This window comes from Asterias rubens, chromosome 1 (genome assembly GCF_902459465.1).
Source record: "Asterias rubens chromosome 1, eAstRub1.3, whole genome shotgun sequence".
Lineage (NCBI taxonomy): Eukaryota > Metazoa > Echinodermata > Asteroidea > Forcipulatida > Asteriidae > Asterias > Asterias rubens.
The window spans coordinates 25,491,761-25,517,408 of record NC_047062.1 but is presented as its reverse complement, the minus strand read 5'-3'; the positions used below and the strand labels follow the sequence as shown (position 1 = coordinate 25,517,408).

Genomic DNA, 25,648 nt, shown 5'->3' with positions numbered 1-25,648 from the left:
TTCAACCGCTTTTGTGTAACTGTGTTCCACAACCAAGAAAGGGAATTGCAAGGTTGACTCTGTGGTTTTGATTCCCTGCCTTTCATCTATGTGGGCCCTGGTTCAAATCTCACATCTGGGGCCCAATTTCATGAAGCCTGTGAGCACAACAAATCTGCTTAGCATGAAATTTCTTCCTTTGGTAAAAACAGGATTACCAACCAAACTTTGATTTGTTGCATATTGCTTGATACTGGTATTCAGCTGTTGTTTGCTAAATCCTGAAAATCACGTGGAAATGTGGTTGGTAATCCTGTTTTTACCAAGAAAGAAAATGTCATGCTAAGCAAATTTTTGAGCTTACAGGCTTTATGAAATTGGGCCCGGATCTGAGTCTTGCATGATTGGGTTGTAGTCCCTACCTGATCGCGTGGGTTTTCCCCTTTTGGTGTTTTCCTCCCACATCTAAAACTTAACATGTCTTTTATGTTCTTGTTTATCCTGCTGTTGGCGCTTCTTGTGCTGTCAGATTTGTAATCAAATAACACAAATTGAATACAAAATGTTTGTGCTTTCCCTCCTTTTTAGCAAGAGAGAGTGTACAGGGGAGATCCAGTCAACAGTGATATTGACATCGATAGTGTGCAAGATGCCTGACAGAAATCCATATCTGACTGTGACTTACGACCCCGCCTCCTCCAAACATATCGCCAGACTCCACCCCCTCTTTCAAAGCCCGGCAAGTGTATACATCCATCTACTCCAAATTTTAACATAAAAGTCGTCTAAAAATAGTATGAAAACATAAATTTATTATCTTCATAATTACAAGTTTTTAAATATACCTCGTTTTATTTGAACCACTTTTAACCACTACGTTTACATACAAGATAAGTTATGTACAAACTTGAAGTAAGGTTTTATATAAGAATATATACTCGTTCAACCGTCATAAACCCAGCAGGTGGAACACTTTAAAGTATATCCTTAGATAGGCCTGATTGTCATTGTCCATTACCCTTAGGCAATACAAGTAAAGTACTCGGGACTCCAGTAAGGAAACACTTTATAATTATAGGCTTGTGTACAAACACTCTGCGGTTTCAAAGTGTAAAAAAAAACCATTATTTTTACGAAAACATTAATTTACAAATTAGAATTTATTAGTTTTGTTTAGACAACATTTTCTCTATAACGTCTGAGAACGGTTATTAGCTTTGACAAAATTATGAAACCAACATTGAGGTATATCCGCACGTACGGCAAGCTACAGCAATCAATGGCAGGCGTGTAGTTTTTAACTGGGTTGGGGCATCGCAAAGTAATCCATCAATTTAAGGGTGGCGCTAAGCCATTACAGAATGGAAAATTACATTATATTTTTTTTTTAGCATTGACAGTTGTTTTGATACCCTGTAAGAACCATCACTCGTGCATTGTGTTTCCGTATATAGTTTTAATCCTGATATTTGGACTCAAAACAAAGTCCGTCTTCAAGGTTTTTTTTTTCGAAATAATTACCCAAGTTAGAAATAATTACACACCAACAGGAAAACAACTCCCATAACGTGGATATGAACTGATAATGATTTGTAAACTATTAAGGCACATAAACTTGTTTATTTAATGTTTTTAATATTTATGATGCAGTACCCAAAAGGGGCAGCCATGTTTTAGCTCACTCTGGTTAAAAAAAAGAAAATAAATGAACGTATAGTTCAGTAGACACCATTCAGACTAAACAAAATTTCTCCTCATTTGTTTATAAAACCCTCATTAGGTCTACTTGTATAAGGCAACTTGTTACGACTGCTATAGCCATAGATACATATCGCATGTAACTCATTTCTGCTAGGCCTAATGTTGTTGTGCAAAGCTAGTTTTGCGCTTAAAACGATCAGTACATGCGACAGCTTCTGGAACCCTCTACATAAAGCTGCTTAATATTTAACCTGTTCCTGGTAAGCATACTGTTTTTAGCTAGTTTTTTGTGCTATAAAAAGATCGTTGTGTGTGACAGCGTTTGTGAACCCTTTACATAGAGCTGCTTAGCACGTAACCTGTTCCTGGTAAGCATAATGTTGTTTTTCTGAGCTTTTTTTTTGTGCTTGAAATGATCGGTGCATGCCACAGCATTTTGAACTCTCTACAGAGCGGCTTAGCATGTAACCTGTTCCTGGTGAGCATATTGTTGTTAGCTAGATTTTGTTCTTAAAAGTGATCGGTGCATGCGACAGTGTTTTGAACCAGCTGCTTAACTTGTAACCTATTCCTGGTCAGCAGTTTTTGTGCTTGAAAATGTATAAGTGTACTCGACAGCATTTGTAAGAACCCTATATAGAGAGCTTTTTAGCATGTAACCAATTCCTGGTAAGCATAATGTTTTGTATTAAGCTAGTTTTGATGCTTAAAATGACTTGATTTGTGAACCAATCTACAATGCTGCAGTCGTCTCTAGACTCAAGTCCACATCATTGGTGTGTGTGTACCGGCCAGCTCCCTCTCCCTCCGGAGGTAAGATCTCCTCCGGTGAGTAGCCACAGATGAGTCCACAGCACCACAATCCACAATTACATGCGCGGGTCCTCACCTTACCCTTAGAGCCCCCATTCGCCAAGGTGCGTCCGTTCGGACTCGCGTTTTTGCCCGTTGGACCCTTAAGATGTTTCAGCTGATCTTCGAGCTGTTAAGGAAGAAGTTTAAATACTGTTTAGGTAGAAGAGTGGGGTTAGAGGTCAGGCCATGACTTGTGTCCTTAAGCAAGATACTTGACCATGATTATTTTGTTTCCTTCGGATGGGACATTAAGCCTAATAGGTCCCGTGTACTAGGAACAGTAGTCACTCTATGTACAATTTTATAAGTTAAAGAAGTCTCCAGGAGCTTTCGAAAGTTTAACAGCATTTTGAGAAACATTTCACTTTGAAGTAATGTGGTAATGTGGTTGTTTACAAGGATATGTTTTACTGTTTTTGCCCTAAAATTGGAATCTGAGAAGCGTTACTGTCGAAACTTTTCCCAGATTGTATATTCTTGTTTGGGATTATTCTCCCTACGTGGACATTATAATTCGCTATGGATTTTCGGCGATGTCTCAGAAACGCAAACACCTTTTCACATGTTAATTTTATTGTAATTAGGACTAAAATGATCGAAGGTTCAAAACAACCAAATGTTTACTTTGCCTTTAAACTGCAATGAATAATCAAGCATTACTTTGACTATTACTCATTAAGTTGATTTGATGTTTTTAACAAGCCTTTCACCTCTTTGGACCCCGGTTCGAATCTCACTCTTGACCAGATCATTGAATGGGGATTTGTATTGATTCCATACTCGGTTGCGTGGTTTTAACTGGTTTGGTTCTTTTCACCATCTAAAATCTGACATTTCTTCAACATCTTATCTTCGCAAAACAATCTGGAACCTGACCCCCCCCCCCGCTTAGATATGTGGAATGGTCCATTCTAGGTTATCAATGAATTTGACTCAGGCAATTGCATTTTGGAGAAATATTGCTAAATTAGTGATTATGAGCCACCATTAATTGGCCCTTCCCTCATTAGAGGGTTGTAAGGACTTTTCGAGGACATTTGTGTCGTTTACCTTAATATTATTTCTAGTGAGAATAATTATAGTAAGTGGACATTACCAATTTGATTTTCACTTTCAGTTTTAAGTTATCCTGAATCATTGTTGTTCTATTGGCGTCTGGTGTAGTGGAATAAACTGTCGAAACTCTGCCCAAGTCTTGCGCTGTTGGGTCATCCTTGGAAGATTTGGACACGGCCAACACCTGTCAATCACAAACAAAGACAGTCAATTACAAAACAAGACTGTCATTTACAAACAAAGACTGTCAATAACAAACAAAGACTGTCAATAACAAACAAAGACTGTCAACTACAAATGAAGACTGTCTAAATCGTTTTTTCTCAAGCTGGCGAGCTACAGTACTTGAGACACTTGTGAGGTAGTCCTTGTTCCAACACCAGTATTATATAATAATTAAGAAAAATGTAAGCGAAAAAACCTTAAGCGGTCAAAGGTCAGCGTATACGCTTCACCAGCCGTTGCAAGTGTCACATTTTTGTGACACTGTTGCGTGCTGACTGATTCTGTGTTGATGTAAATGACGAAGCATGAGTCATGTGTAATCAACCGACATGACAAAAACGGCTACCTTGGGTAAGAAGACGATGAGGATTGTGAGTGTAGTACAAAACATGGAGATACAGGAGTTGAATATGAAGAGAGTCTCAGGGTCTTGACCCAAGACTAGGTTGACAGCGAGACCCACGATGCATAATATGACCACATTGTACACGCTCATACCAATCAGCTTACTGTCATTCAACAGTGGGATCGTAACCTGATAGAGAAACACAAATGAAATCAAAGTGATGACGATTTGGCACTTGGGGATGCTACAAATTATTGTTGGTGCAATAGCAGTTAAGCACACCGGACTGAAGCTCTGATGTTTTTTTGATCAGCAGAGTTTGGGTTTTAGTCCAAGTCGTGACACCTGTGTCATTTACACTTAACCATTGCTTCGTCCTTCGGATGGGACGTAAAACCGCTGGTCCCGTGTGTTATGTAACATACGTACACGAACCCAGTGCACTCAAACGTAAAGAGAAGAGTGTTTGCCTGGTGTTCCTTGTGTGATTGGCTGCATATTGCGCCACAGAACCTTGTAAAACATTACATGTTGCTATGCAAAATGAGTAGGTCTCATAATTCAAACTTAGTCCCACAAACTTTGCAGGAAAATACTGGATGTTTAGGCGCCCTGAGCGTCACTGAGTGACGAATAAGAGCGCTATATAAGATACCACTTTTTTTTGCCTCCATCACACGTGTCTTTAAAATGCTTGTTAGCCAGTTTGTGGCAGCTTTTACAGGCAACTTTGAGGCAAGCAACTGCAGTGCATGCTATAGGACCACTTTGGTGGCGCAGTAGGTATTCTTTAACATTGTCTTACGAGCCCCCCAAGAACACAAATAAAATAAAATGAAGAACAATCAAATAAAAAACAAATGTGAACAATCATAATTTGAATACATTTTGATCGTGGTGATTACCTTCATCTGGTTTGCTGTTAACTGCCCTCATGTGAAATGGCCCTAACATTGTCCAAAATATGAAGCACTTTTTAAAGGAACACGATGCATTGGATCGGACGAGTTGGTCTAAAAAAAAAGCGTTTGAAACCGTTTGTTATGAAATGCATATGGTTAGAAAGATGTTTTAAAAGTAGAATATAATGATCCACACAAGTATCACTCGAAATTGCACGGCTTTCCTTTTACGTCACGAACTAACACGGTCGGCCATTTATGGGAGTCAAAATTTTGACCCTAAATGGCCGAACGTGTTAGTCGACGAGGTAAAAAGAAAACCACGCAATTTCGAGGCATATATTAATTGTGTGTAGATCATTGCGTTCTACTTTTACAACATCTTTCTACCCATATGCATTTTATAACAAACGGTTACAGAACGCTTTCCGAAGACGAACTCGACCGATCCAAGGCAACGTGTTCCTTTAAGCATTCCATTTCAGTAAAGTAATAAAGCGAAGACCAATAAACAAACCTGCCGTGTTTCCCAAGCTAAGAAAGCGCCAAACACAAGCAGGAGTCCCTTGACTGAGCTGAGGCCAGCAGACCAGTATACGTAGTAATCGCTCGTGCAAAACTCAATGTATGGTTCAAGTAACTCACTGCTGTTCCTGGGGTTTGTCTGAAAGAAATAGAAAACAACGTTATAGAAAAGATCAGATCAAAAACGGATTTAAAGGAATTGTATACGAAAGATTACGTGTATATTGGAGCCCACTGTTGATTTCAATCGTTTATAGTCGAAGATGTATACCATAAAACTAGCCTGTGGAAATTTCATTTCAAAGGGTGGTAGCGTTTTTGAGATATTGCCGAAAATCTGGAGTGGTTATGTCAACGCAGGAAGAATAATCTACAATTGGAATACTCAATTTGATAAACGTTACTGCCAGTAACGCATCTCAGATTTAATTAGGCATATAACAAGTGATATCCATTTACATAACCGCAGTAGTTCGAAGTGGAAAATTTATCAAAATGCCTTTATACAATCCAAAGCTGCCGTACTTCTTTTACCAAATGAGCATTGTATTGGCAAGTAGTTTTCAGAGTCATAATACAAACGTATACAGACCATTTAAGTTAAGCTGAAACGTTTTATGGGTTAATTTTTGTGATTTGTAGTCTTAGTCAAGTAGTGATGGACAAGTAATTTGTTGTTGTTACCATTTCTGGAAGATATGTCCGTTCCACTCGCCAGGGGAAGAGGATTTGCCACGGTACCAAAATAGCGACATCAACCAGCAGCAAAAATGCTACAATGGCGTAGAGTTGTCGATCCTGTACCACCTAGTGTCAAAAGTTGTTCAAGTAAAATCGGTTATCAATGATCGCTAGACCGTCACTCTTGTCTGTGGGAACTTACAAACCTATCAGAGGGTTGACTTTTTACAGGTCTGTTTTTGACATGGGATTTTTATGTGCTAAGTACACGTGTGCAATATAGTTTTCTGTCCCTCAGAAACATTCTGAGACCGTAAACCCCTTTAAATAAGTGGATTGGCCCAGTTTATGATATGAATAGTCATTGACTTGTTGATACTGTATATTCCTTAAAGTTTGAACGATAGTAATTTTGACACTGCACCAGAGTGTCCAAACCCAGCTGATAATTTTTCTTTTCAAAATGCTCACCCGATAGATGGAAGAAAATTTACCTTTAATTATTTACTTGTTTATCACAAAAAAAAAATTCTGACGATGTAAGGCTATCTCTGAAAAATATTCAACTTACTACTCTTTTTGGTGTTTTCATCGCCACAACTTTGTGTACTCTCCACGTCTTACTGAACATTCCTCCAAACGCTAAGACGAAACCCACGGAGAGCAACCACACTCTTACCTGTTTGATTAGATCGACAACAAAACACTGATGTGTGAGTTTGTTTCATTTACTAGTTTAATTTTATGGGCACACCATGTTGTCCAAAAAACAGTTGCCTCCGTCTTGCGCAAGAGATGGCAATGTAGCCATTATGTAAACACAATATTTTACCTCGCTCACGTACTAAATACTATTGGTAAACACTATTGGTAAATACTCAAAATAATTATTAGCAAAAACACTTTCTTGGTAACGAGTAATGGCGAGAAGTTGATAGTACAAAACGTGACGTAGTTTTCGCGAAAGAAGTAATTTTACACGAATTTGATTTCGAGACCTCTAGCTAGAAGTCTTTTATTCCTATCTGAAAGCACACAACTTCGTATGACAAGGGTGTTTTTTCTTTCAATATTATCTCGCAACTTCGACGATCGATTAAACTAAAATGTTCACAGGTATGTTATTTTGTGCATATATGTTGAGATACACCAACTGTAAAGACTAGTCTTCGCTTCGACATTTACCAATAGTGTCCAGTGTCTTTAAGTCCGTTTATATAATGGATAAATGCATGTATTGAAGCTTAAATATCCTGGAGCTTTTATGCTTTTGTTTTTTTCGTGACTTTTTAGTAACAAAGTTCCGATGATTAAATCCAGGATAGTGTTAGGTGACTCAGAGCTGACTCGATTGGCGTGTGTTGGCCGAGCAGCTAAATAGCACTGGACTTGAGCTCTGGTATCTAACCAGCAGACTTTTGGTTCGAGTCCCGGTCGTTGCAATTGTGTCATTGGACAAGATATTTTACCATACTTGCTTTGTTCTTCGGATGGGACATTGAGCCGTAGGTCCCGTTCGTCGCGTCATTTCTGACTTTTGACTTTTTAAGGTACATCAATGTTTTTTGTATACACTTTTGAAATGAATACCTACATGACAAAATACAAGGAATAATTCATCATCTACAAGGTTCTCGTCGATGCCGAAGATCACAACAGAAGCGTAGACCAAGGAGGTTCCTATTAAGATTATGTTGTTCAGGTTAGGACTCGACATCCGTACAATCCTGAAACAAAAATAGTATGACACTCTGAGGAGTCAGAAGCAAAAGTAAACCGTCCTTTAAAGGCAGTGGACACTATTGGTAATTACTCAAAATAATTATTAGCATAAAAACTCACTTGGTAATGAGTAAGGGTAGAGGTATAAAACGTTGTGAGAAACGGCTCCCTCTGAAGTGACGTAGTTTTCGAGAAAGAAGTATTTTCCACGAATTTGATTTCGAGACCTCAGATTTAGAATTTGAGGCCTCAAAATCAAACATCATAAAGCACACAACGTTGTGTGACAAGGGTGTGTTTTTTCATAGTTATCTCGCAACTTCGACGACCAATTGAGCTTAAATTTTGACAGGTTTGTTATGTTATGCATATGTTGAGAAGACTGGTCTTTTACAATTACCAATAGTGTCCCGTGTCTGTAAGCTGTTGATAGTATAACAACATCGTGAGAAACGGCTACCTCTAAAGTAACGTATGTTTTATGAAAAAGAGGTAACTTCCCACTGAGAATCTGAGAAAAAACGTCGGGCCCGAAGTCTTTCTCAGGCATCTGAAAGCACATAAATTTGTGAAACGAGGGTGTTTATAACCTAACAATGGTGAATTGTGTAGAACCATTAGGATGCCCCAATGTGTCATTGTTGATACTTATTATTTGCCTTTTTAATTAACTGTGATTTCAGTTAGGACCTAAATTCGCCGAAGAAGATCAAGTAGAGGCCCTAGTATAGGTATTCGATATCTCTCGAACATATTTATCCATTCATGAACATCAGAGCATTCCTTGGACTGAAGACAAAATGAGTTAAAAACTTTGTCATTATTCGGCATGCTGTATGACCTGGCATACTTTCATTTTTACAACAGTACCATTGGTTCCATACCTTAGTTTGCGATATCGCACGTTGAATCCAAGAAAGAAAAGTGAGAGTAGTATTCCAACCCCAGCCACTGAGCTAAAAGCAATGAAGACAATCCGGTTGATGCCTCTGTACACTTCGACCCTGGTCTGAATGAAGACTAGTGTCCTGTCCAGAGGTACTTCCCCATCTGTAAAATAATTGTGTCGAAAATAATGGATACTGTTTCATCCCGGATTGTTTTATCTGGTGCGAGTCATGTTGGACTTTGCTGTTAAAACCCCGGGTCAGAGCAGAACTGGATTTCAGGGCCAAGTCATGTGGCCAGACCCACTTTTGGTCAGACTGACTCGGAAAGTGGTTCACAAAATGGGAGTTAAACTTGGATTCTGCCTCAGCTTGCCTCATTTCTGTTTTACTTTCACACAAATTGTGGGTTAGACTGTCCAAGAAACTTTGTAACCCGAAAGTTGTAAGGGTGGTGGCGGGAATAGTACACCGTATTAAATTACTAATGCTGCTATAACTGACTTACCAGGCCATTTAAAATCCATTTCCATCACCAATACATCTGTTGCCGTTTCATAAAGACCAACTGAAACTTCGGTATATTCTGGTTGATAAAACAACAAACAATTGAAGTATTTAAAACAAACCTGAAGAAGACGATCAGGACATACTGATCGAAACGTTGAACCACCAACTACCGGTTCATCTCAGAACCACCATTACTCCCCCAAAAATAACCTGATTATACCAAGCAAAGTTTCAAATCCTGCAGAAAAAATTGAAGTAAACATAATTTATTCAAGACTTACATTTGTAATTTTATTCCGTATTGATTTATAAAGTACCTTATATATACGCTGATCCCACCCCATGAAAAACGCATTAAAAAACTGTACAACCATAGCGATTAGTTGCGTCATTTTTTTTTCGCCCAACTCGGAAACTCGGTGCTTTTCATGCAAAACTCCAAGGCGCACAGTAAAACGAAAGAAGTATTTCTTATCCTATCCCTGATGCAATTATTCAATCGAAAATGTACAGTCAAATAATCAGATCGAAACCAACATTCCGTACAACTCAAAAAAGTCTACTTACCGGCGTCAACCTCACAAACAAACGATAAAGGGACGGTGCAATTAATGGGGTTGATGGCCCAGCCATTCAAAGCCAACACTGAACATGCGTTGCTAGCCTCTTGACCAAGTAACCTGAAATTAAAAATGAAACGTATATGATCGGTTTTTGGAACCGTTCTAATTGTGCAATTTTGTATAAATAAAATGTAGATATATCTACATAAAAACTGACACTTGAAAGTTTCATTTCAAGGGGTGGTCGGGTTTTTGAGATATCGCCGAAACTCCATAGCGAGTATGTCCACGCATGAAGACTAATCCCTAACTGGAATACAGAGACTGAGAACCGTTACCGCGGTAACGCTCCTTATATTCAAATTTTGGTGGTAAAAAGTAATATATTGTTCTAGATATGCAATACATCGAAGTGAAATGTTTCTCAACTGTACTATCCAAAACTGTTGAGTGTACTTTATACCACTTAGTGTCCATAGTCATTACCAAACAAACCCTGCCATTTCAAGAGTGTCTGTGCTCTGTGATCAATTGACATGTGTTTTGTGACTACGTTTATGAATATTAGAAATGTCAATTAAGAATGTAGTAGTTCTTAAGCAAGTACGTTATAAGACCATTTTAACGCTAAATAGGCAAACTGACCCATACACCCCACCCCCGTGTTTTTTACGATGTGAAGTTTTGATGTAACAACTGAACCGTTCGGACTGCGCCCTGCATTTCAAACACCCAGTTTCTTTACAATGGGTGCGTTCGTTTAGCTTCCCTGGGTCGACCCCGGTGTGTGGCGTGTTTTTTTCCAGAACAAACGTGTGCAGATAATTACCCACGTTCGTCCTCGAAAAAAAAACTGCCACACACCGGGGTTGACCCAGGGAGGCTAAACGAACGCACCCAATATCTCGGGATATACTACTTTATTAACCTACCATTCAGTCGTAGTGTAATCTAGCTCCTGTAATGTGGCCAAGAGAACATCTAATTGTGCCTTGCTGCTGACAACTGCAAGTTGACTGTTGTGATTCTCCCTGCAGTATATGGCCGCTTCGTCACCGGTTCGTTGGAGTTCCACAAACAAAAAGCACGATCCGTTCTTCTGCACCCACTTTATCGGACAACCAACTTGCATTAAAAAGGAAGAGCGATTTTAGTCTAAATCCAATGGTGAAAACATTCAGTTTCTGTTCCTTTGTTGCATGTTAGTTCTACATTTTTATTACAGACATTCCTTGATTGCTTAGGGATTTAACAATAATTTCCATGTTACCAATTCTTGACTATAACATACAAACTTAACATCCTTAGTTTACTTCCGTTGAGCGCATAAAACGTGCGCTAAGACAAGTTTCTCTGTCTGTTGTCATAAATTTGACATCAATAAGTTTATTTTGAAGATTACGTTTATCAATATGGGATTTGAGGCATCAATGTATTTGGTTTGCGGGAACACTTGCCAGTGTGTTTTACCTATTGAAAATCTTGTACAGGACTCTGACTTGGAACTGTTTTCAAAGTCACATTACAAAATTGCATTGGCCTGGGCTAAATGAGAAGCCACTCGTTCTGTCCGCCATACCATTCTTGCAAGGACCCATATGGCGGACAACTCTTTTTATTGTGTACTTTGAAGTTTCAACTCGATTTAAAGTGAATTTTTTTTCCAATTTCACTCAAAAAGAGTGACACAGATTGACTTTCACTCTCAAAAGAGCGAAATTGACACCACTCGGACAAGGGAGTGAAATTTGCATTCTTCCACATTAAAGACACTGGACACTATTGGTAATTGTCAAAGACCAGTCTTCTCACTTGGTGTATCTCAACATATGCATAAAATAACAAACCTGTGAAAATTTGAGCTCAATCGGTCGTCGAAGTTGCGAGATATGAATGAAGGAAAAAACACCCTTGTCGCACCATGGTCACACGAAGTTGTGTGCTTTCAGATGCTTGATTTCGAGACCTCAAATTCTAATTCTGAGTTCTCGAAATCAAATTCGTGGAAAATTACTTTTTTTCTCGAAAACTACTTTACTTCTACTTTACTTCAGAGGGAGCTATTTCTCACAATGTTTTCAACTTATCCCCATTACTCTTTACCAAGTAAGGTTTTATGATATAATTATTTTGAGAAATTATCAATAGTGTCCGGTGTCTTTAAGAAAGCAGTTTCTCATTTCTTACCTCTCATTTGTTCGACCTTAGTAACTGCAATACGATCAGACCCAATGAAGCTTACGGGACCCTGAGGAGAAAAAAAAAGAACAGTTTGGCAATTTTGAAATCTGAACCAGTCACGTTCATAAAAAGGTGCTTCAAATAGTATATACTTTTGTGATTGCATCATGATGGTTGACTTTGAGATTCACAGGTCTTTGGTATGATTCGGTAATTTTGAGACACACTACTTAATGCTGTGTTGCTACTACTCGGGCGCGGATCGCTGAGGTGGGTCCTTTGTTCTAAGCCCCCGCCCTCCTAGTGACACCGCTCCCCAAACACTCTTTGAATGCAGCCCATTTTGAACTAGGATTCAATTTTTATTTTGTTGTTGATGTTGGTGCTTGATGTTGATGTGTTTGTTTTGGTTGTTGTTTCCTTGGTTGGTTAGTTTGTTTACCCCCCAGTAGGAGGTAGTGTTCTGATCGTAGTGCTCCGTTTCAGTTTTGTTGTCGCTGTTGCTTTGGCTGTTTGGTTGGTTGGTTTTGTTTACAGTCATGTGGGGTGTATTTCTAAAGAGATTGTTCCTTTCAAACATATAATATACACTTGTTATCTTACCGATGTCCCATAAAAATCTGTCTCGGCGAGTAAATCGAAGAAGAGTTGACTCATTTCTTTATCATCGTAGGTAAAGTCCTCCAGTCTACGGATGCTTCCGTCTCTAAAACGCTTCGTCTTCAATACCTGGACAATTGAAGAATTTCATTTAATTTTCAAAATGTTTTTGTACTGAAGTTTAGAACTATCATGTAGGTGGTTTTTAACTCGGTTCTATATTACACAGGGTTATATAATTGTACATGGTTATAACTCGGTTAAAATTATAACTCCAAAGTTTTCATTTAACATGCTTATAAACGCATAATTTCTCCCTACGCACACTGTCAGATCTATTTTCATTTAAAATCATTTTGTACGCACATTGAAGCAATACCTTAGCGTACAAACGCCCAGCACTAAGATATTTAAACGTGACTTTTTAATAGATTGATAGTAAATATAGATAGTGTGTTTATTATTTCAAAATACAAAACATGTCTACATCTCATTCAGAAAATGGAATTCCATCTAAATTGCATTAATTCAAGCAAAAGTCACTTAGGTGAAAGTAAACACAAAGCAATTGAGTAAAATCACTGTTAAAAAGGGCACTTGGCTGAGTATACTAACGGTAATAATTCCAAATCGTAATTATTCCCTGACAAATATTACTTTTTTTTTAGTAAAGATTCTTATTCTTATTCTTATTCTTTATTTGGCCAATAAACAATTACAAATACAAGCAGACAGTATGTCAAATAGGTAATTATAAGTACATGTACAAAAGTAAATACAAAGCAAGAAAAACAATAAGGGCACAGGAAATTATAAAACAACCCTAATGTGATGGCCAGGATCAACAAAAGTATAATTAAACACTGTAGCTCGAAAGCCTGTTAATCCAGTCACATAGGGAAGCAAACACACTATATAAAATACTCTCTTTGGAAAATAATAATAATTTGAAATAAATACATGTACTAATATAAATTATCTGTTTACACAAAGCACAAATTAAAATAACAACCCAAAACCAGAAATTAGACATGCAAACAGCAAATAAATAAATAAACAAATAAATAGTTAATTAAAACAAATAAATAAAAAGTATTAACAAATCAATGAATAAATAATTAGAAAAGCACATGTAAAAAAGAGATAAAGCAACAAATAATTCAATAAAGGGATAGATTTAACAAAAAATAGGTCAATCAACGAAAAAGTTAATCAAGCAATCACCTTTTCCACTTAAACTCTTACATCAATAAACAGATGATTAAATATGAATAAAGCAATAAAAACAACAAAACAACAAAACAACAACGAAAATTCAATATATGGCTAAACAAATAGGTGAATCAGTAAATGAATAAATAACAAAAAATAAAATAACAACACACGCAACGGAAATGAGCTCTTTTCAACATAAATATATCCAAAAAAATAAATAATGGATTAATAAATATAAATAAATAAATATAAATAGATAAATATATCAAACAATCAAACAATCAATTAATAAATAAAGTAATAAATAAATAAATAAATAAATAAATAAATAAATAAATAAATAAATAAATAAATAAATAAATAAATAAATAAATAAATAAATAAATAAATAAATAAGAAAATAAATAAACAAATAAAAAACCAATATAAACAAGATGAAAGGAAAATAAACGGATCTAAAAACAAAAACAAAAACAAACAAAAAAACTAGTAGGTTTGTTGGGATTGAAAGTCATGATAGTAAATAGATAATTTGTTACAAAAAACATTCAAAGTATCCAGGATAAGTGAGTCTTTTAAGTATGACGGCAAGTTGCTCCATAACCGAGGAAATGAATGAATTGGCGTGTACTTAAGAGCTTGAGTTCTGGCATAGTGGTGGTGAAATGTGGTCAAGTCTAAATGGCGGGTGTTGATTATAGTGTTACACTTTATGGCATCACAGTCAATAAGTCCAAACAAAGACTTAATGGTGAAAACAATGATGTGCTGCTGTCTCCTGTAAGGAAGGCTCATCCAGTTGAGTGTTTTTAACCGTTCCTCATAAGGCATGTCACCTCGCCGTTGCTTCAAACACATTCTGCTTGCCCTACGTTGCACCCCTTCTAACTTTGCTGATAAAGTGGCAGTGTATGGGTACCAGGCTGGTAATCCATACTGTAAGATAGGCAGAACTAGCGATATGTAAAGGCACCGAAGATGCGAAACTGTATGCACGCTTCACTCATTACAACAACTACATTGTTCCTTATTACAATTGCTTACCTCTGCAGACTTGTTCAATGCAAGTGCTATAGCCCAAACTGCATCATACCCAAACGATTCTTGTCCACTGTATGTGTGGTTTTCATTCTCTTGGCGTAGTAATCGTCTTTGTATCTCGACGTCAAAGTCAAGCGGTGTCTAAAGAAAATAGTAGATTCATCATGTGTTATCTTCAACATGTATTCACAATATGAATAAGGAACTGTGCCCCAGTTACGCTTTGCTTCACCAAAGTGCTCATCACTTCTTATCTCGTCAATATGAAGTACATAAATAAGGGAATCGCACCCCCCACGTCAGTTATCCCTTTCTTCACCAACGATCTGATCTTCTTCTTCTATGGTCACCTTACCAGTTAGTTTAGAATTTTAGCATATATAGGGTTAGAGGCGTCTGTCTCCTGAAAAGGTCAAAACATTACCGATGCCAGTAGAGATAGGCCTATGTAAAAAGTAACTATTAATTAGTTCTCTGTTGGCGGGACAGACGTTTACCCATACTTTTGTTTGGGCACTGGCCTAATGACCAGTCTTTTTTCCTTCGTCTTTTTTCTTCCACTCTGTGCTTTTTAACATGTGTTCTGCGCCTCTGATCATTTTGTATGTAAGGGGCGCAAAATAAATATTATTATTCTTATTATTATTATCGCGGGGCCAAGCTAGCCTTAGCCGAATCTTGAGCCGCGAAGTTGTGGGTTTGGAAGGGGTCAATTACAGCTTACCACGCCCGACACAGTGTCTGCATCTTGTCGTCCAAACACAGCACATTCTGTAGCGATGTACAGCGAGCCTTCAACTGCATTCTTTATTTCTTCAGTCGTACATCTCGTGATGCTGTCGTCTCTAACGGTCCACCACTGCATGGAATACCATCCGAGGAGGAGCCATACGTAACCAGGTCCTGTCATATTCTGCCGCCAAGCCTATTATATAACGAGGAAAGCCTCAATTGACACTTAACCACGATGATCCGTCCTTCGGGTGGGACGTAAAGCTGTTGGTCCCGTGTGTTGTGTAAAAATCACTTATCCCTTTTGATTTACAACCCACCACCCCCCGTCCTCTAGGCCGTGTGTTATGGTCCAACGTAGGATATCGGTGCGCTGTCTATGGTAGCGAGAATAGACTTGCGCAAAGCTAGCGGGTGATACCACGCGCTGCCCATGGTAGCGAGGCTGGGAAATAATCTAGGCAACAATCTAGGTCTGGTTAAGACCATGTACATATTAAAATATGCCAGCATGTAGTAAATGACGTATGCAGGGTTTTAAAGTGTGAGCGCGCTGTCATTAAAATCGTAATAACTGCTGGAATAAAATCCACATACCTCGCAGAAAACCCTTCTCGCCTTGTCCTCGTACATGTTGACCAAAATTATGCGGGCGTCCAATTGCTTGAAAATATAAAACACAGATATTAAATAGTAGCACTATAAAATGTGTTTTACCTGGGAAATGTTCAAATATGCGGTTCAAACCAGAAAAAAACATGATTCTATCTTGCACTGGTACCTGAGTAAACAGAGAAAAAAAATTACCATTAAATCCCTACGTCAATATTGCCTGACCAAGTTACGTGTCAGTGTGACCCGGAATCCGGAGAAAGAACGACTCAGCACTGTTAAAGAGTTTGAGTTGATATCCAAATTTAAACAATTACCAAGGTCAGTCTGACCCGGAAGTGGGCCAGGGCTTCCTGGAACATATAATCCGGATCAATTCTGACCCGGGAGTATTTCTTGGTATCCTCAAGCCGACCGGTTACACCGCAAAAGCTAGGGTATTGCAAGTGACACAATATTGTCGTTTAGACACCAAAAATGAACACCTAAAATGTTGTTAAAATAACATGTCGATGTTTATTTTTGATTCTCTCTTCGGTATCTATTTGTGACAAAATCACTGGTGTCAATTTTTAAAACACAGTTTTTGCAGTGCAGTTCTCATTGCTGTCATTGGTTATTTTGTTTTTTTAACCCTTGGTTTCAATACTTATAAAATTTGGCATAATATTGGATATGCTCTCCTGATCCCTGTTACAAAGTATGCGTCTTCAAAACCTTGATTCTATAATTGGTTGCTTTTTGTAAAGTGTGATCACCATCGAATAAAGAATTTAATTATCAATTGGCCTCGACCTTTAAATTGGACGGATCACCACGAAATTAGAGCAGTGGTTATGACAGCAAATTTTGAGTGCAGTATTGATGTGCATTAGGGACAAGTCATTACATCACTCAATCATAACCTAGGCTTTTACTCGCTGATTTCAGATTTGACAACGCAGGAATACAAAGCAATCTATCATAAATGAGCCTTCGTTTGACCCAATTGTATGAATTAAAGGGGAAGTACACTATTGGCAATTGCCAAAGACCAGTGTTCGCCCTTGGTGTATCTCAACATATGCATAAAATAACAAACCTGTGAAAATTTGAGCTCGGTTGGTCATCGAAGTTGGGAGAAAATGATGACAGAAAAACACCCTTTTTGGACGAATTTGTGTGCTTTCAGATAGGAATAAAAGACTTCTAGCTAGAAGTCCTTTATTATTTTAGTGAGAAATTACCTCTATTTCGAAATCTATGCTACTTCAGAGGGAGCCATTTCTCACGATGTTTTATACTCAACAGCTCTCCAATGCTCGTTACCAAGTCAGTTTTTAAGTTAATATTTGTTTTGAGTAATTACCAAACGTGTACCTTCCCTTTAAATCTCCGCACTTTCAAGGCTCTTCATGGCATACATCCTAGCTGTCTATTTATGTAACCTTCTACATATTTACATTCCTGTTCGTTCTTTTCGATCTGCTGGGCAATCCCAACTGACTCAGCCTACTCTTTCCACTTAATTCAATGATCAAAGAGACTTTTCACTTCAATGAACCTTCATTATGGAACGACGTTTACTAAGGCTTTACTCCCTGGTCTGATTTTAGACAATTTCAAATCTAACACGCAAATGGCTTGTTCATATACTTTACCTTGAGATTGGCAATCTGGTTTATTGGATCCTCATCAAATGACTCTGAGGAGATCAAATCAATGTCTTCAGTCTTCAGGAGGTTGACCATGTCATCGATGGACTAGGGGTAAAGATAAAATACAATTACTAAATCTGGTATATACAACAATGAAATGGCATTCACAAAAGGCTTTTAAAATTGTAGTTTACGCTGTAAAAATTTATAATTTTTTTCTCAAATCCATGGTATTAAATGCCATGGATTTGAAAAAAAACCTCATATTTGTCTGTTTCTCGGTTGTAGCATATAAGTCTAGTTAAGTTTACTTTTTTTTCTCTGTCTATTTAAAGTTGGTCAATTTGTGTCTTCCTGTCTGTTTTCATAGTTCGTCTGCTCAGAACTAAAAGTGCATCAGTGCAATTTGTATGTGTTTGTTAACATTGTTTTTCCATATTTTGAAGCTGCTTTTTAATGAGGTTTATTGATCAAGAGTGGTCTTTAAAATATTTGTTTGACGACAAAAATATTACACTTCTGAGTAAAACAGAAGCAGTCAAGTGAAAATACATGAAGAGAGAGTGAGAGGGGGCGTGAGTAAGGCAGAAAGCACCAACAAAAAAAAACAGAATGAAAAACTGTTTTTCAATGCTCAAATTAAAACAAACTAACAACACACATTGTACAAACCTACATACCAAGAAAACAAATAGGGAATAGAATGAATAGCATCTGCAAAACTGTGTTGCCGCTTTTAATTCTTCACCTACCAGTGAGAAGAGATCCTCATTTTCATGGATTGTAGCCACTCTTTTCCAGCCGAAATCTCTGATAATATGCAGTCGGGCTTTGTTCAGTAAGGTATCCGGCATGTAGGTGCGGAAGAACTTCGGAAACACCAGGCGGTTGGACAAAGCCGGTGATCCAACCGAATACGAGATCTTCATAACAAAATGGAAACATCAAATTATTGGTCATACAATATTTTGGGCCCATAAGGCCATGTCACACGTAGACTTGATTCAAGTCCCAATCCCGTGCCATCCCCAGAAAACTACTGTTTCGTGATGCTCTGCATTCCTAAACCTGTCCCGCATTTTCGGGACCACATTTTGACGGCGAGCGCGCACTTTACTGTACGCAAGGGGTTGTTTGATAGTAAGTTGGCGTGAAATGCTTAGGGACCTCCCACACGAGAATGGGACTTGAATCAAGTCTATGTCACACGAGGCAATTGAAGCAACCAGTTTTACAGGCAATCTCAAAGAAGAGAATCCATTCTTAATAATGTTCACATCGGCTATCGGTCTAGAAGGGGGCAATATATTGTTTGACAAATTACTCTTGTTCTACTAAAGTGGTCCTGTAGCATGCACTGCAGTTGGTTGCCTCTAAGTTGCCGTAAAACTTGCCTCGTCGGACAAGGCCTTTAAGGCATAAAGCTGTTGAGGAGCAATATTGTGCTTAATTTATTTTATTGACCGTACTTTTAGTAGATTGTCATAAAATTTTGACGGGTGGAATGCACATCACGTCCCACCTGTTTTGTTTGCCATGTTTAATACTGTTCCAAATCTCAAAAAAAATTAAACATGGGCGTACCTTATTAAATAATAGTCGTTTAAATACCATACTGTTGTAATTAACAGATATTGCTCAAACTTTTGACAATTTATCAATTGACAAAGAAGTTTTGAAACAATTCACAATTTTTTTTTTACCGTGATGAGGTTCCAATAGAATGCCGTCTGGGCCACTGCCTGCGCAGTAGTGGAACAAGCTGGACCAATCAGCATCAACTTCTGAGGAGGCTGTTGTATCAGCTCAAAGAGACGTCTGGTACCCAGTCCCGCATTACACTAAAACACAATACAAAAGACACAGATATTACAGACTAGCGACACGAAAATAGACAAGGTCCGATTTCATAGACCTGCTTACAAACGGCCGGTTTTGTGCTTACTCTACAATTTCCCATTTCATAAAAGCACGCAAAAAGGCATGCTAACCTTCCAATGCTTACTGCACGAAAATGAATGAAGTCACAATGTTAAACCATGGCGATTGTGCAAGATGGCTGTCAAATTTTCTTGCTTACCTGTGAAATACGCTTACACCTTAGCAATGTTTTTCTGCTACAGTAAGCACGAAAATGTGCTTATCGCTAAGCAGCGCTATGAAATCGGGCCCTCCCCTGCCTGTAGGTGGAATGTTTTCATGACCCTAGCAAAATCCCAACCAAAATTACCTGTGGTACAAACACATCACAATTTTTATTGAACTCACTTTCCAACCCTAGCAGATAGAGCAATATTATATATATCATATCGAAACTGGATATATCGGTAAACTTTTAAGTACAAAATTTAAATAAGAAAACAAATAACAAACAGGGGTGACTACCCGAACCCCGTCCTCAGAAAAATACCTTTCGTAGGTCGTAGGTTCGAATCCCACCCGAGTAAAATGCCCTTGGTTTTTTTTTCACATAACTCGGCTAACACACATTGGTGTATATGGGTAAAAACACAAATGAATATAAGAATACCTTTGTTCTAAAGAAACACTTCTTCTTTCAGGCCTTCTTCTCGTCATTAATTTCTTGTCGCGGAATTAATTAATGAACCATTTTGAGATTGAGACTTTGACTCAACAAATTCAATCCGTTTGCTCCTTGGATTGGGGGAATACTTTGGATTTGCACCGTTATATAAGATCTTCATAGTTATGCAAATGAAGAGTTTTGGCACTGTTTTCAAAGTACCCATTGTAGCGTATCCTCAAATGCATTCAGATAGGGCTAATGCGGAATCGTGAACAGCATGGCGACTGTAATGCGGAATATGCAATGGACGTTTCGTCTTTTCTTGACGAACCTAGCGTGAGTAATTTAACCATGGTGGGAATTCGGAAACATTTTTGACAATAACTGTATATGTATTCACTGACCAATTAATGTGTGATAATCTTGAACTAAGGCTCGGCCAAGATTTGAAGTAGTTTGCATTTAACACATGGAGCTCCATGTTTGAACCATTTGCTTTAACGCCACTGGCCAAGCAGTTGTCAAGGGAAACAGCGTAGCTCCCGTCCAGCCAGGATTCAAGATGGAACTATTTTGTGAGTTGCAGAAAGGGAGAGAGCATCTTTGGGCTGACGGCTCGTAAGAGAGACCAGAGATGAGTTGAAGATCTATGGATATGTGGTTTGTGGACGTACATTGGAGTTCACCAAAGGACCAAGGTAATGAACACTTTGCCGTATCCGACCTCCACTTGGTAAACTCGCTTGAGTGATTCACCTCTTTTTTTTTAAAGGGCGACTTTATTTTTTATTTTCATATTTTGTTGCCATTATTTGTGTAAATCAATCAAACAACTGTCAGATATACAATGTATAAAAGTTTACGAAAAAAACATAAACCAATACTATAAAAAAGAGAGATTTTGTGTTAAATTTGTGGTGGTTGGATAAAAGTTTTTATGTTTTCGTTATATAATAAAAGTTATTTTATGTTGATTGAAAAATACATGAAACTATATGTGTAATGAATGGTGGTTTTCTATGAGAAAAAAAACAGATTTTCAAATACACTGCAATCAATTATGTAAATTTAATAATACAGAAATTAATAAATTTCATATATAAGTCAATAAAAGCAAAAAGGCACAAAATATTATAGAAAACAATAGTGGAGGTCGGAAAGCAAGTTAGCCTTACTAAAGATAGAGACAACAGTGTGAAAAGATAAGATGTAACCCGTTCTCCTTCAGAGTCCCTCCCCATCGATAGTCGTCGGTTGTCATGATTATTTAAAATGGTCATGATCTCTTTTTTTAATTGTAGCGTATGAGTTACAAAATACAAAATACAAAAAAAAATCATTCAAAATTGGTTTAAACAATTCTTCAAATACTAGCCTCAAACAATGATTCTGCAACCTATGTTTTACCTCTGCTGCTCTCTGCTGTGCTTTGTACGTCATTTAATAAAGGTCCAAACGAAGACCTTGATTTTATGCAAATTAAGTGATGTTATTTTTTAAAACAAAATGCAGGTACTACCTTGCAAAAATCATAACAGGTGGGTTCAATTAACGAGGTTTAGAGGCACTGAACATTCACTATTGGTAATTACCCAAAAGATTATTAGCATAAAAACAAACTTGGTAACGAGAAATGGAGAGCTGTTGATAGTATAAAACATTGTGAGAAAAGGCTCCCTCTGAAGTAACGTAGCTTTTTGAAAGAGGTAATTTCTCACCTAAATATTTAAGCCTTTTATTTTGCCATTGAAAGCACAAGTTCGCACCACTGGGGTGTTTTTCTATCATTGTTCTTCAGCAATTTTGATGACCAATTGAGCAAAAATTTTCAGAGATTTGTTATTGTTATGCATATGTTGGGATACACAAAATGAGAACACTGGTCTATGACACCAATTGTAAAGGGTGTCCAGTGCCTTTAAGCTGTGATTAAACCAGTTTATAACCAGTGCCCTGATACTATATCGCGACAATTGGCTTGCAAAGTTTTTTGATGAAGTCGTTTATTTTATTTTTCCCGTTTGTCCCATCATCTCAATTAATGTAAGCGCAGTGGGTTGAATGTGTATTTATTCCACAGTATTTAGCCGAAGATAATAAATCACAAATCGTTGTAAATATGAAATTACTAAGGTTAAACCGCGTATAGGGATCCATTTTTTTTATTTTCTTTTTAACGGTTCGATTGTTTCAATCCTATATAAATGTGTAACAATAAAACATTAGTAGCGAGCTTGAGATGTCGCCGAAACTCTGGAGCGGTTGTGTCCACCAGGAAGAATAATGTAATTTGAATACACAAGCTGAAAAACGTTTCTGATAGAAACGTTTCTCAGATTCAGTATTGGAAAGATAAAAACTTGCCTAATTATTACTTTTTCCGTAACCCCATTGCTTCGAAGAGAAATGGCTCTCAAAATGCTTTATACGATCTTAAGCTGATGTACTTCGAACTGGGTAAAGCCTTTACTGCAATTAGTTTTAAGAGTGATTGCCAGACGTATATACAATCCCATTAAGGGGCAATTATTATAGACAATGGTCCATATCAATGCATAAACCAAGTTTCTGAAATTTATCACGGGCAATTCTCCCAAAGCATTCCGCTACATATTTTCTGAATCTCAATTTTCCCAGTCAAATCACTGACGATTCGTCATGTTAGTTCCTGGTCAAATTCTACTCACCAATACCGTCAGTCATCATTATGACAGAATATTAATTGCACTACCCATAAACAGTGACCTCATCCCTAAAACATGTAGGTCTATTCATAATTTCACGGTTTATGGGTTTTTCAAGGCAGCAGTTTTGAAGTGTCGCTGACTTTGTCAGTAGTGCCCTACCATAATTTGTTTGTTAACCAAAATGTAATCAACAAGTTCCCCAGTTAAGGCACCGGACACTATTTGTAATTACTCAAAATAAGTATTAGCATAAGTTACCTTACTTGGTAACGAGTAATGGAGATCTGTCTAAAACAACGTGAGAAACCGCTCCCACTGAAGTAACGTTGTTTTTGAGAAAGAATTTCGCACTAAAATATTTAAATTTTATTTCGAGACCTCAGAATTTGATTTTGAGGTATCGAAATCAAGCATCTGAAAGCACACAACTTCGTGTGACAAGGGTGTTTTTTCTGTCATTATTATCTTGCAACTTCGATGACCGATTGAGTTCAAGCTGTCACAGTTTTGTTATTGTGTGCATTGTTAAAATATACCAAGTGAGAAGATTGGTCTTTGTCCAGTGTATTTAATACATCAAGTTCAGTGGTTAGGTAACAGAAAACACAAAATGACTATAATTGTTAGCATAAAACCTTTCTTGGTGACGAGTAATGGGGAGAGGTTAATGGTATAATACATTGTGAGAAACGGCTCCCTCTGAAGTGCCTTAGTTTTCGAGAAAGAAGTAATTTTCCTCCAATTTGATTTCAGACCTCAGATTTAGAACTTGAGGTTTCGAAATCAACCATCTAAGCGCACACAACTTCGTGTGACAATGGTGTTTTTCTTTCATTATTATCTCGCAAGTTTGATGACCGATTGAGCTCAAATTTTCACAGGTTTGTTATTTTATGCATATGTTGAGATATACCCACTGTGAAGGCTAGTCTTTGACAATTACCAATAGTGTCCACTGCCTTGAAAGTAACACAAATTTATTTCGGCAAAACAATTTGTGTTGAAGTTTATGACTCATGTTTGGTATCTAACACGTAATCATGGTGCTAATGTATACGCCTTAGCTTCTGCACAGTATGAACGCCATGTTCAATTTCTAATTCCGATTGCGGCAACGGGTGGTCTTCAATGGCAGAAGAACCCGAAATCGAAACACTGAAACGGTGGAATTGGCTTATCAACTTGTATTTTAAAAAAGTGTAAAGTTACAAAATATAATGCATGTCACACCTTGGAGCTACGTGGTTGAGCAACTGAAGATGTTTGATAAAACTCCGTGGTTTGTATTTTAAAGACACTGCACACTTTTGGTAATTGTCAATGACCAGTCTTCTCACTTGGTGTATCTTAAAATAATGCATAAAATAACAAACATGTGAAAATTTCAGCTCGATTGGTCGTCGGAGTTGCGAGATAACTATGAAAGAAAAAAAACATCAGATGCTTGATTTCGATACCTCAACTTCTAAATCTGAGGTCTCAAAATCAAATTCATGGAAACTTACATTTTCTCGAAAACTACATCACTTCAGAGGGGGCCGTTTCTCTCAATGTTTTCTACTATCAACGTCTCCCCGCTACTCGAAATCAAGAAAGGTTTTTATTTATATATGCTAATAATTATTTTGAGTGATTACCAATAGTGTACACTGCCTTTGATCATGGTTTACATGATTGCACACACAATCATGTAAAACATGTTTTAAACGTTGAATCGTCAACATTGATTATACATTTAACTAAAACTAAAACTGAATCACGTTTATACTCATAACGTTAAATAACGTTAAAGCCAAACGGTATTGCAGCGTTGTTTAACGTCCGTCTTTGCCCACGCCTGTATCTAGCCTGCCAATTAGATGTTTAAACATTTCACTTTTAAAACGTATTTTTTAAGATACTGTTTAATTTACCATAGTATTGCTCCAAACCATTCGAAGCTCGTAATCGGAAAGTACATCTGGTCGAGCGTTGATATCCTCCAGCGCCATCCTGACGCTGACCAGACTTCCACTAGCGTCAAATGCACTCCCTGCTAGAGAGAAGAATCCACCCAGATACAATGGGATCTTTCCAGTGGTCTCGCTTCCTTGTGTCTGAGTCTCCCACGTCGGTTGTGGTAACGATGTCGTCTCAGTTGTCTGAGAAAAGACTGGCTTCACACAGCAACATATTAACAAGCATGAGAAAATAACACTCCAATAGATGCCGTTACAAAGAGCCATCCTTAGAATCATCGGTGTGTGTAAGCTGTTGCAAATAGTGAATATTTCCGTTGTGTTTAAGATGCTCCGTGTATAAGAAAGATGTATAAACCTATTGAAGGCAAATGTATATCCTGACAAGCCGAGGCTCGCCAATCTGATGTTTGACGAGTACGTTCACATATCAGTTCTGCGGGCATACCAGCTTTATTGCTGTCCGAATCTACTCGTTGAAGTGGTGCGCGAAATTATACGCAAAC

General features: G+C 37.6%; 1 protein-coding gene across 1 annotated transcript; it reads right to left on the bottom strand.

Moving 5' to 3' along the window:
* Positions 1–1,369: 1,369 nt before the first annotated feature.
* LOC117290084 lies at positions 1,370–25,409 on the bottom strand. The gene is made up of 20 exons (XM_033771371.1): positions 25,098–25,409; positions 19,674–19,811; positions 18,723–18,893; positions 17,974–18,075; positions 16,319–16,384; positions 15,714–15,914; positions 14,993–15,130; positions 12,737–12,862; positions 12,140–12,200; positions 10,885–11,077; positions 9,957–10,069; positions 9,388–9,465; positions 8,877–9,042; positions 7,865–7,997; positions 6,842–6,949; positions 6,274–6,396; positions 5,582–5,728; positions 4,163–4,351; positions 3,632–3,775; positions 1,370–2,662 (listed from the first exon to the last, which is right to left on the bottom strand). The coding sequence occupies exons 1-20, from the start codon at positions 25,407–25,409 to the stop codon at positions 2,414–2,416; spliced, it is 2,958 nt and encodes a 985-aa protein (XP_033627262.1). The 3' UTR covers positions 1,370–2,413.
* Positions 25,410–25,648: the final 239 nt, after the last annotated feature.